This window comes from Hydra vulgaris, chromosome 01 (assembly GCF_038396675.1).
Source record: "Hydra vulgaris chromosome 01, alternate assembly HydraT2T_AEP".
Classification (NCBI taxonomy): Eukaryota; Metazoa; Cnidaria; class Hydrozoa; order Anthoathecata; family Hydridae; genus Hydra; species Hydra vulgaris.
Window position 1 is genome coordinate 69406410 of NC_088920.1, and position 14003 is coordinate 69420412.

The 14003-nt window shown below is 26.4% G+C and overlaps 1 protein-coding gene and 1 long non-coding RNA gene across 2 annotated transcripts; both read left to right on the forward strand.

Moving 5' to 3' along the window:
- The first annotated feature begins 446 nt into the window (after nt 1-446).
- On the forward strand, nt 447-2880 carry LOC136074964 (uncharacterized). Its single transcript, XR_010635606.1, has 4 exons — nt 447-532; nt 805-901; nt 1909-1970; nt 2757-2880. It is a non-coding gene; the product is annotated as an uncharacterized LOC136074964 (long non-coding RNA).
- A 3653-nt stretch (nt 2881-6533) lies between these two features.
- Nucleotides 6534-11183, forward strand: LOC136074672 (integumentary mucin C.1-like). Its single transcript, XM_065787011.1, has 2 exons — nt 6534-7062; nt 10723-11183. Exons 1-2 carry the CDS (start codon nt 6534-6536, stop codon nt 11181-11183), a joined length of 990 nt encoding a protein of 329 aa, XP_065643083.1.
- The last annotated feature ends 2820 nt before the right edge of the window (nt 11184-14003 follow it).

Below are 14003 nucleotides of genomic sequence, written 5' to 3' on the forward strand. Positions count from 1 at the left end.
TTATATGAGGTGTTTGTATATGTTATATAAAGTTGAATAAATGTATTGTGTTTTATAGTTATTATGTATGTTTATATTATGTTGTTTCCATGTTTTCAAAGTGTGCGACTTGGCAAACGTGTAGAGCAAGATTTTGCGTAAAGTTGTTATTTATGTTACTAATGTTGTTACATTGGGCTTACCTTAATGTTGGTGTCTATTTTTAAAAGTTATAAGTGGTTTTATTATTGAAACTCACTGCTTTTAATCATTCACTAAAAGCCACTCAAGAAAAATCATTTTGCGGTATATACATTTTGTTTATATTTGAACTTTTAGAACCATGAAGTACAAACATGATTTGTTTTCTAAAACCTAACATGAAATAACAATATTTAACAACTACTACTCTCTTATCATGACATCTTATCTCTATTAGATATATTGATTTTCGATTCATGTTTGATTTTTTTCTTTGTATTTACTTATCAATTACATTTTTTCATTTCAGATTTATCATATCATGGATTTATGCGATATTAAAAGAACAAATGTATGTCAATTTTTATGAATTTTTTCTAGGCTTTTATAAATGTGTTTCTTATTCACATTTTATTTTACAAGCAAGGTCTGCAAGCAAATTTGAGCTGAAAATTTTTTTTAGCTTTTAAGGAGAATTGGCATTATTCTTTGTTTTATTTAATTTGTTTAAATATAGTAGTTCTAAAAAATAAATGTTTGTTTGTTCTTGGTTTTTTACTAATCTGTTTTCAGATTCTTATAAACTAGGCAACTCAGCTAAGAAAGTTTTGTTTTAATTTTTAGTGCTATTGGAAAGAGCTGAAAGTTATTTTTTAGAGTGATTGAAAACAACTGAAGTGTTTTTTAGTTACTTGACACGGTGTAACTGATACTGGTTTGAGTAAGTTTACTGTTTTGTTTTATTTTATATTGGATTTATTTTATATTTGATATATATTATATTAGATATATATTTTGTGTATTAAACATGAAAAACTGACTGTAATTTGTTGACACTAAAGTTTATAAACTTAAATCTGCCTATATTTCAGTGTATATATATATATATATATATATATATATATATATATATATATATATATATATATATATATATATATATATATATATATATATATATATATATATATATATAATTACTTTAGAGTAAAATATACTGACTGACATTACTTCAATATTTTATACAATATTGTGCATTTATTATTTTTGTTCATTAAGGTAAAAATAATTTTGTGCATTGTAGATTCTTTGTTAAGTTAAAAATATTTTATGTAAATAAATATTGTTTAATATTTTTGATAAACGACTTATGTATGTAAACATATAAAAAGATATGGATTTCAATAAATCTTAAGTTTAAATAAAGTCTTTGATTAGAAAAGATCACAATTTGTAAGATTCTTTTACGTTCATTTATTCAATTGTAACAATAGTAAGATTACTGGTAATATGATAAAAGTGAAATTGAAATAGATAGTGTTAAGCTATAAAATTAAAAATAGTAATAGTTGTCAAATGAAAAAAAGAGATCTAGGCAGAATGAAATTAATCGTTGTTGAAATGTAAGAAATGTAACTCGAAGTGCAGAAAACTTACTTGACAGAATTCAAAGTCAAGCAGTGTTAATGTCTGTTAATTTGATTTTACTTGAGACACTTCAGAACAAAGCAAAGTATGAGTTTAACTATTTATAGTAACAATTAACACTTTTAAATCTAAACAATTTTTTTTTTTTAATAATTTCTATCATAATTGTGTTCTTTTTTTCATTTTTTTTTTTAATTTGTCTATCTTTTGTCATCTTTTGATTAGTTAGCTAACTGTTGAAACATGGTTTTAATTTTTGTAAATTTAGTATGATATGAAATTTACTCTATTAATCTTTAGTCAACAGTTAGAGAGAAGCTGGAGCTTAATTAAGAAATGCTGGAAATTAGCTTTTAATCAAGGTAAAAGTAATTTTGTTTACTGGTAACATAATAAAATCAGTTACTAGTATTTATTTCGTGCTTTTTTACATTTGTTAACATGCTGCTCTCTCTCTAAGATGAGTGGGAGATTTAATAAAACTTATGTAATTACTAAGCTCTTACGTATTTCTTAATACCACAAATGATAATGACCATTTATAAGAAATATTTTACCAGTTGCTTGCTATTTTATGATATAGTTGCTCAAGTTGTTTAACTATAATTGTCCCTTGATTGTTCAAATATTGTAATAAATAAAATCTTTTTAGTCCAAGTATTCAAGTTAATAAAATATCTTATTAAGTTGTGGTGTTATTTGCCAGCGTTACTATAGTAACAATGCATACATTGTGTTGTCTAGCCTTTTTATAATCTTTTTTAATCATTCTGTAGACAGAATATATGAACCTGTCTTTTCGAAAAGGACATAAGTCCAAAACTTTTAGCAGTTAGTTTATAAGTTTGAATTAAAAATTTCTGTATGATTTATGTTTTTTTTATAAAAAAAAAAAAAAATACATATGTTATATACGTTCTTTATTTATCTACTTCAATGCTTAATTTCTTTAGCAACCAAGACATTATTTTAATAAAAATCATATTTTTGTTGATTTTGAAAAGTTTTAGTAAATGGAGTTGTGCTCTTTTCGAAATGACAGGTTCATATATTTTCTGTTATTATTATCCTAATTCTACTAACAATAAAATGCAAAAAGTACTTTAGTAATTAAAAATTGTAATTTTTTTTTTCATGTCTTTTTATAGGTATTTGCAGGCTTTCCTTTACTTTCCTTTTCTGGTACTTGTGTTGTGACAGATTTTAAAAAGAACTCAACTGATGTTAATGCGGTCTTTATGTCGTTACCTATAGGCAATGACGTTGCTGATACGGAGTCAAAGTTAAAATATTTATAGATAAATTTGTATTTAATATTTTAAATAATATATCAAGTTATTAATGTGTTTTTATTGTTATCAATGATTTAATAACTCATAACCCGTATTACGGATTGCTTACTGCTAGTCATTATCATTATGTTATGAACTCATATTAGTTAATAAAATTGTATTGAATATTCTCTGGTTATCGTGTTTTATACGTGTTTAAATGCGAGTTTGATACTCAGTAGGCGTCGTATTGTATACCTGTCTTTATACGCATCTGATGTCTATTTTTAATGCGCGTTTGACACGATAAAATGGCTAACATATATTCGTAAATAATGCGTATTCTGGAAAGTTTTAAATGCGCATGTAATACCAGGAAAATATCGTATTGAATATTCTCTGGTTATCGTATTTTATACGTCTTTACAAGAGTTTCAAATGCGAGTCTGATACTCGGTAGGCGTCGTATTGTATGCCTGTCTTTATACGCATCTAATGCGTATTTCTAATGCGTGTTCGATACGATAAAATGGCTAACATACATACCACATCGATACGTATTTAAACGAGTTTCTAATGCGCATTTACAACTAAATTTGCCGACTGGGTTCTAAAGCGCGCACTTGATTCTAAAAGATGGTGAATGACGTCAAATGTTCGAACAGTCGGTTCTTGGAAATTAACAAGTGGATGAAGAAGTTTAAAAAAATTATAATTTATAAAACTTAGCTCAATTATATTATTAAAAAGTTTAAGTAAACTTTTATTTTTTACTTATTCTCAGAAAATTCTGTGAAAGCATAAATTTTAACCTTACCTATGAATAAAGTCATGTAAAAATACGTATTTTAGACGTCGAAATGAGGATGGCTAAACTAGGTTATTTAAAATCGTCATTTAGCGTTTCCACTTATCACTAATTCTGAACGTCCTAAATTCAAGACTTTTAGACGTCTAAAAAACACGTCTTTATTCCGTCCTAAAAAGGCTCCTAATTACGTCTTAAAAAGACGTCATTTGGCGATGCCATTTAGAACCAGTTCTGAACGTATTAATAAAGTCGCAAAAAGACGTTTTATATACGTCTTAGAAAGACATTCTTATTAAGTCCTATAAAGACGTCATCTGGCGTTGCCATTTAGAACCGGTCCTGAACGTCCTAATAAGACGTCTTTTCGACGTCATTTAGACGTCAGTGTGTCTACTGGGCTAATTTTAAACGGTTAAGTTCATCCGTCCTATTAATATATTTGCTTTAATAAAAACAGTTACAAAAAATATTTTTTATAAGTACTTGTCCCCTATCTTTTAGTAGAAATATCTTTTGCCCGCCAACTATTTTCTTATAAATTTTTTTGTTTTGCCTGTGTCATAAAAAGTCTGGTCACCTTTAAATCAGATCTATCCGATTAACAAACTTTTTTTCTTTGTAAAAACTAATCCGTCCACAGTGAGTGATTTTATAATGGGCTTTGGTAGTATGTTAAAAAATAGCATTTAAAAAAATAACGTTGTTTTTCATAATGGAGAGAGTGCTTATTAAAAACTTGGCTAGCAAACGGCTAATGACATTCTTAAGAATAAAGACAACAATATAGCTGAGCGGATTGCTAGATAAAAAAGCTTAGGACAATTATAGACATTGATTTGACAGTAAAGGCATCTGACTTTATTTCGCTATTATAATAATAATATTAAATAATACAATTATAACCTTACTGCAATTATAATCTTACTGCAAAGTGAAGACAAAGTAATAAACTTAGTAGGAAGACCGGGTTAATTAGCAGTAGGGGTAAGTTGACAAATTGCGTTTATCTGCAAAGTCTTCCATCAGAATAAGCCAATAACTTTAGGAAATCTTCCTAATTGACCATATCATCTTTTACTGTAATACTATATAGTTTTGCGCATGCGCATGAAAAATTTGTGATTAATGTGTTTTTTCCTCATTTTTCTAACTTTTACAACTTATTTATTTTTTTGATTTTTTAAAACTATTGCATCAAGTGGACGGAAACTTGATTTGAGTTATATTTTTCATGGTTCAGTGAATTCTGTCCAACCATTCATTTTTTATTATTTACCTTTTTCTGGAATCGGTAAGAGAGTTTGTGATCAAATAGCTGTCGGGGTAAGTTGGCGTAATATTGGCGGGGCAAGTTGGCCGTATATTTTAACAAATCCCAATTGCAATTGGATAAATTTCAAGAGTCGTCAGTTTTTATTTTTATAATTTTTTGAAATATTACATTAAAATCAATTAGATATATAGATCATATGCGAAACTATAAAAGAAAAACAGAGAAGGCTTTAACTTCTCAAAATTAAAAAAAAAAATGCTGTTGATGCTGTTTTGTTAGAAGGAAAATCAATATGAAAATATCCCTGAAAAAGCTTGTCCCGATACTGCAAAAAGTAACATCATCATGGTCAGCAAATATCAGGTTATATAAAATCTAAACAGGTCTATATATATATATCTATATATGTATATATATATACATATATATATATATATATATATATATATATATATATATATATATATATATATATATATATATATATAAATACATATATATATATATATATATATATATACTGCATGTAAAAAATAGGTTAGTGTTGTAATTTATAAATAAAGTGGTATTAAGGAACATATCAGTTATATTTTATAACTGTGTTTTCTGTGTGTGTGTGTGTGTGTGTGTGTGTGTGTGTGTGTGTGTGTGTGTGTGTGTGTGCATATATATATAGTGTTATTTATCTTGATATTCATATTGTTCATTTAGGTTTTTACTGATTTACAAGAAGTTTTGTTGGAACAATGTGACTAAGGCTTCTAATATTTATTATGGACTTTCTCCTAAGGAAGTGAGAAAACTAGCTTATCATTATGGAAAAGCGAATAGCATAAAAGTGTCTCATAACTGGAGTGCAAATGTAGCAGCTGAAAAGGACTGGTTCAGTGCTTACCTCAAAAGGCACAACAAACTTTTAATAATTAAACCTGAGGAAATAATTCAAGGACGTGTTTGCAGTTTTGATCATAAAAATATTCAAAAGTTTTACAGCAATTTGAAAACTGTTCTTAATCGATTAAAGTTGTAAAGTGGAGATATTTGGAATATGGATGAAACTGATATTACCTTATATTAACTGATATATATAGTGGCTGTGGAAATTTAATTCCTCCATTTTTTATATTTCCTTGTGTGAAATTTATAAGCTATTTTTTAAGTGGTACTCCTAATTAAAGTTCAGGTGCTGCAAACTCAATTGGTTGAATGACCAAAGTTTAACTTTAGCAGTTTTTTTATTCTTTTGTCAAATATGTCAGAAGTTCGAAAGTACGACCCGTTTTGTTGTTTTTGGACAATCATGATTCTCATCTTTTAGAGGCATTAAATTACTTTAAAGAAAATGGGGTATTTGCCTTAAACAGCCACAAGCTTCAACCTCTAGATTAAAGTGTATAAGAACCTTTTAAAAAAATACACAAACATAGCTTGCGATGCATGGATGACAATGCAACCTGGTTCCGCAATGTCTATTTACTGTGTACCAGGTATTCGGATAACTCATTTCCATTAGCATTTACCCTTAGTAATATCAAGGCTGGTTTTTCAAAAACAGGAATTTTCCCACTAAATGTTAACATTTTTAGTGAACACGATTTTATGCTATATCACAGTTAGACTTACTCCGAAAAAAGACTGTGCTGTGGAAAGTACAGCAAGAAATATAAGTAATGTAACTGATGTTGACTTTACAATATCAGAGAATGACATGTTTGAAGCTAGTTTCTCAAAAGATACAGAACCAAATTATGATATTTCATGTTTAAGCAATAATGATGTACACAGTGCATCTACAGAGTCAACTGTAATTCTATCGCCTGAGGATTTAAGACCATTTAAAAAAGCAGAACTAAGAAAAAGAGTTAGGGTTAATAAAAGAAATAGAACCACATCAATTCTTACAGATTCAACAAATATGAATGTTTTAAAAATAGAAAAAGAATCAGCTAAAAAGAAAAAGTCAGCAATTGAAGAAAGGAAACAAGCAAACATGTCAAATAAAGATAATATTAAGATGAGTAAAAGATCAACTAGTAAAGGAAGTATACATTTAATGGAGAAAAGTTTGAATTGTCCAAATAGCTCTGTAGAAAAGAAGTGTTTTTGTTTGATTTGTGTTGGAATGCTTAATTGGATACTCTTTGTTTTTCATTTGCAATAATTGCTGCTAGCCATTTTGAAACTCAATTAGCTGAAAACATTCATATAATGAAACAGTGTTCCTTTTAATTCTTATTTTATAATCATAAATTATAATTATAAATTAGGAGCACTGTTTTGTTTTCACTTTTTTTCACTTTATACTTTTTGACTTTTGCTCTTTTGCTTAACATATTACAGTTGTTCCAAAAAGTTTGGTGGTATTGATAAAAGTATATTTATCTATGATTCCATTTAAAAATAAAATGGGTGGCGGTTGAAATTATTATTGGAATACATATAAGTAGGACCTAAAACTTTAATTTTTATTATTGTGAGTTAACTTACCGCTTGAGTATAAGCAACTTAACCCGTGGTGGGGTAAGTTAGTACAATTTTTTTTTGAGGGCCCGGAAAGCCCCAAGAATGTTTTTTTAAATGAATGCAACTTTTATAAGTTACCCAAATTCGTTTTCTTTGAGACTACAATTTAATATTTTCAAAATAATGTGCCGTTAAGGGTACAGAGCTCATAGAGTAAAAACCGAGTCAACTAGCTGAGGTCTCCGTACAAGGTTAGTATTGTATTAATAAAAGTACTGTAGGCGACTTGAAGAACTAAATTTACACTGTTAAAAGTTTATACTAGTTACTCTAAAATTACTTTTTATGTGTCATGCCATAAAAAAGATTTTGAATTAACATGTTCTAGCAGTTTAATCCAATAAAATAAAAAAGTTCTAGTAAGTAAAGAGTTCTAATACCATGTAGAATTTTTCATGCCATTTCCTGGATGTAACGCTAAAAAAAGACTGCTACTAAACTGGTGAAAAATATTTTGTATGATTTCTCTGAGTCAAAGAAAAATGCAGATATCAAATAAGATAAAATGTAAGACTGGATAAATATGACTTGTAAATTAGCTTTTGTAAAATTTTTTGTGATTTTGGAAGATAAAAAATTAGGAAATTTTTCCAATAGCTAAATGTTTTCTTTTTTTTTTTCCTGTTATTTAGGTGCCCCAAGAAGACCTAACGGTCTTGTCACAGAGCACCGCGTTCTTTATAATTCACTTTTAAGATAATATGAAATAATAGGAGAAGTTTGTTGGTTCTTTATTCTGTTTAAATCTAACTTACCACTTTTTGCATTAACTTTTATGAATACTATACTGAATTACTGAGACTGTGGGCTGACATAAGTTAATGAGTTGAAGTGTTATCTTTTTCTAAGCTTTTGAATTTTTATAAAAAATGTATCCGTTCGTCCAATATATAGAAATTAAGAAAACTTGACTAAAACAAAGTATTAATCTATATTACTTTTTTTAAGTCCTATATCCTTTTTTTTGTATTTTTTTTTTTTTGCCATATTAAAGCCGTAAAGCATAATATAAATACAAATAGTAGGGGCAAGAAGAAGACATAATTGGTCTTATCACCAAGCCCCTTAGACTATACCGTAAATATAAGACAACAAAAATTAAAAAGCGTAACACTATATAATATAAAACGTTTTTCTAAAGACTTAATAAAATAAAAATCATCGGTCCTAAAGTCCTACTTTAACTTTTTGTTTTTGTGTTGGTTAAGAAAAATTAAAAAAAAAAGAAAAAAAGGAATTTGTTAACGTTGTTGTAACATAAATATGAAGAACAAAATCACTTATAGTGTTAATATCTTTTCAATAGTAGTTATTTCAACAAAAAATATCGAATATTTGTCTATTAAAGTTGTTTACAAAAGCTAAAACAACGAAAAGCGTCTTATAACTAATTAAACAAAACCGCCATTTTGTTTATTTATTCCCTATTAAAAAGTCATATACTAAAACCGCACGCTGTGAAAGTCCCTAATTAAAGAATAAAACTCTATGATAGGCTAAAACCAAAAGCTTTATTTCTTAAACTCATACTATTTTTCCATACATTTTATAATTAAGTAATAATAATAATTATAAAATATAAAATTATTAATTAAACTTATTTTATATTTTAGTTTGTTAAAGTTATGTTGTTACTGTGTATTATTAAAAAATTTACTTTAAAATAAAATAAAATGCAATTGACACGTAATAATACCTAGAATGCTGCAAAATGAAACCATCTAAATAAATTGTAGTAGTTTATAACCGTAGTTTTTAAAACTCATTAATGTTTTTCACTATACTAAAGCAAAAACTAAAAATCTTTAATTTAAAGAAAATAATGGAAAAAATCAAGCTATAATACCAGGAAAAAAAAAGCTTAAAAATTATTTGAGTTCATTTCCACCGGAACTTTTTACTTTCGCCCTTATGTTATAGCTAAAACGCAACGAAATAAAACCATCAAAATACGGTAATAATAAACTGAGCTACTAACTGTACTCATTAACAATATTTACCCATCAACTACCTAAAGAGTTTTTTTACACTGTTAGATGAAAAGCTACAATAAGCAGCAAATGATGCACACAGCAAAAGGTGTGTAGTTGTAAGAATGAAAAGCAATGTTTAAATTGTAATCATTTTTTTAACATACTAAAATCAAATTTTATTATCGAATTTGAGAGAAGCCGTAGGGAAAAGAACGCATGCTATAAATCAAGAGGCTCAGTGTTTGATGTTGGCTCTTGTCATATTCGCAACATTAGTTTGACAGTGGCGTGAACGCTTAAAAAACTCTTCCGCTGTAGGCAAGAAGTGTTCTGTAACTAAGCCGTTAAGTTAACTTGGAGCATTATTTTAACCAAAAGGAAAAAAAAGTATATTTCTTTTCTCTAGTTTTTCTTGTAGAAAAAATGTTTCTTTGCTAGTTGAATAATTTACAATAAAGTTTATTTTGTTTAACTAGTTAAATGCTTTTATCTTGTTATTTCTTTATCTTGTCATTACTTTATTATTCTAGTTATGTTGTTATTACTGATTTTATTACTTTTTATAATTATCTCTCTTGTTGTGAATAAACTATTTCCTTTTTTCGCCTTTTTTATATTATTAACCATAATTACTATACAAAATGCAAAACCAAAAGACACGATATTTTAATCTAGTTAATACATGTTTAAAGTAAATAAGGATATGAGTTTTGTTTAATTTGGATTTAAACTTGAGAATCCTGTTTCAAACAAACTGGGCACTTCTCTTTACGCATTGTGTAAAACAAAAATATCTGTTCTTTAATTATTAGCAATTCTTTAAGTAAATCATTTTTATCTGCCAAAAACTTATCCACATTTAATTTATCATCGGAAACGATTTCTACAGAAGTATCGGTATTTTTAACCATGTCGGTTTTATTGACAACTTTTTTGTGGTTTTGACGTTCATATAACTTTATAATGAAATAAAACACGTCTTTAAAAACAAGAACGCTAATTAAAGTTAAAGTGACTATAGCTGGAATTTTTACGAAACTCTCGTCCCAAAAGTCACCAATTTTTTGTTGGACGTCAGAGTCTATCTAAAAAGATAGTTTAAGAATTTGAAAAGAATTTTATTTATAAATGCTTTCATAACAAAATAATATTTTAAAAATGTAAAAACTCAATTATTATAAAGTGGGTTTTATAACAATAATAATAATAAATTAGTAGCAACAAAATCAAGATAAGCAACAATACTAACACCTTTTATAACAGCAGCAACGGCAACAATAGTAATAAAGGAAACAACAAGAACAACAACAACTGCAAAAAAACCAACAACAGCAACAGCACAACCAACACCACCACCACCAACAACAGCAGCAACATCAATCGCAAAAACACAAACAACAGCAATAACAAAACCAACATCACCATCACCACCACTACCAACAACAACAACAACACCAAAAACACCAACAGCAGCAACAACACCTCCTTCACCAACAACAACAACACCAACAACACCACTAACAACAACAACATCAACACCTACAACACTAACAACACCACTAACAACAACAACAACAACACCAACAACACCAACAATACCACAAGCAACAACAACAACAACAGCAAAAACATCAACAAAAATAGCAATAGCAACAACAACAATAAGACCAGAAACACCAACAAAAATAACAATATTAGTATTATTATTTTATACTCTGACTTAAATTAACCGCACTTTTAATTTCCACAAAGTAATTGTTTTTGTTTTATAGGTCACTTAAAACACGTTTCTATTTATATAAACTCTACAGTCCAAAAGATTATATAAAAATTAAATGCCTTACTGTTGGGATTTTTCCATATATTTCTTGAATATTTTTCAGTATTTCATTTTTATTTAATTTTTTTAAGCAGTTCAAAACAACATCATTTTGTAACGAGGTAGATGGATATGAAATAGACATAAGATAAGTTTCAATACCAAACACTATTAATATTGGCGACGATGTTTCCAATAATTGTACAAGAACAACATTAGAGTAATCTTTTTTATATTCAATGTTTAATAAAACATCAATGTTGATAACTCCATAGTCAACTTTATTATCGTTTACATCTCTGAATACATCGTTGTATGAATGATATGCTGTATTTAAAATGAATGATATACTGTAAAATGAATGATATGCTGTATTTAAAATATATTATTTGCAATACAATAAATACAGTTTGAACAATAATTACTGTTTTTATTGAAAATAAAAATTAGTATTAAATAAATACACAGCAAACACAAAACGTTCAGCAAACGTTGCAAATGCTCAAGAACGTTCTGTGAACGGTCATAGAACATACTCGAACGTTCACAACAATTATCGAACGTACTTGAACGTTTTGTGTTGGCTGAGTTAGTCTAAATAGTTAATAGTAGGTCATCTTTAAAAAATAAAGTTTCTCAAAAAAAACAAGCGTATATATTTTACGATTTAATGAACTTAGTTCTTCGCATACTCATTAGCTATGGTTTAAAACGTGGATACACAAAGAAGTCGGTGGGTTTATAACCTTGTTTTTCGTTATAGGTAAACAATTAACTTTAATTAATTATAAAAGCTAAACCTTAATGTAGTACAAATATAGTACACACACACATACACACACGCACGCACACACACATATATATAAATATGTGTTTATATATATATATATATATATATATATATATATATATATATATATACATATACATATATATATATATATATATATATATATATATATATATATATATATATATATATATATATATATATATATGTATATATATATATATATATATATATATATATATATATATATATATATATATATATATACATATACATATATATATATATATATATATATATATATAAATAAGTTTAATTTTGCTGTGAGCATATTTTCAGCAAGAGTGCTCGATGAATGATATCAGAGCTATATAATTGATCAATTATATATATATATATATATATATATATATATATATATATATATATATATATATAAAATACACTAACATAATTTACATATATATATATATATATGTAAATTATGTTAGTGTAAAATACACTAACATAATTTACATATATATATATATATATATATATATATATATATATATATATATATATATATGTATATATATATATATATATATATATATATATATTTATATGTATATATATATATATATATATATTATATATATATATATATATATATATATATATATATATATATATATATATATATATATATATATATATATATATATATATATATATACATATATATATATATATATTCATATTTATTATAAAATTTTAAAATAAGTATAATGAATAAGAAATAATAGATTTAAATGAACTTCAATTAAACAGATTTTTACAATTAGCTGAAATTAACAAATAAATAAAAATTAACAACTAATTAACTGAAATTAACTGAAATTAACAAATAAATTAATAAACAAAAAGAAAAAACAAACAAAGAAAAAATTCCAAATATATTAATATTTAAATATAACATTTAAAGATTTATACATACGGAATTTTTTATTAGCCTTAAGGTGGTTATTAATCTTAGTTATTAAATGGAGGTTTTTCTGATATAACCCATATTCTTTATTCTACAAATAAAATAAGGGTGGGGGTTGAATCCTTAAAAAATACCGATTGGCTTCTTAAAAAACAGTCTTAAAAACTAAAAATTTACCCAACTGGATTGTGTCAAATACTCGACTAATCAACTAAACTCGTAAAAAACCGATTATAACTTGAAAATTGCCTTCTTGAGGAGTGTACCTCCTCCCTCCCCGTAAAATCGTCTCAGCAGTCACCGCAAGAAAATATGTAAAGCCATGAGAAAAAAGATCTTTTAAACAAAAGGTACTTTGTAATTTGTTAGTAATACGTATAAGCTTTATTAAAACATCTTTGCGATATATATTTAAAATTTTTTAAATTTTATTTCAGTATAATTAGCATAAGTTCTTTTATTTAATGGAATTTTTTTTTATCTTTTAAATAATGGAAAACAGTTTATGATAAATCTATTATAGCTGAAAAACTAAACAACTACTTTGTTAATATTGGTCAAAAATTGACTGCTAAAATTCCACCAAACTCCCATTCCTTTTGATTTATATTTAATAACTTATGATAAACTTATGGACGAAACTAGTTTTAAGCATAGCAAGCTGAGAGGTGCATTTAGCGGTCTCAAAAGTAAAAAAATGAAGGTTTTGATAAAATCAGTGTTGATATCAATGTCAAATTTGATTTTATTAAACCTACTTTATTTCATGTTTTTAATCATTTAAGACAGGTATTGTTCCTGACAAACTAAAGATTGTCCGCAAAACACCAATCTTTAAATTTGGAGATAATTCAAATATTTTGAATTACAGGCCAACGTTTATACTACCTTGCTTTTCAAAATTGCCCGAGAATAATTTATAATAGAGGCTATATAATCATCTAACTGCGAACGACATGATTTAT

What these genes read in the sequence shown, in the direction of transcription:
- LOC136074672 (XM_065787011.1), top strand. Translation starts at nt 6,534, where the DNA reads ATGTTAACATTTTTAGTGAACACGATTTTATGCTATATCACAGTTAGA. An exon ending in TAGCTCTGTAGAAAAGAAGT is followed by an intron (nt 7,063 to 10,722) that starts GTTTTTGTTTGA and finishes CTTTTATAACAG; the next exon opens with CAGCAACGGCAACAATAGTA.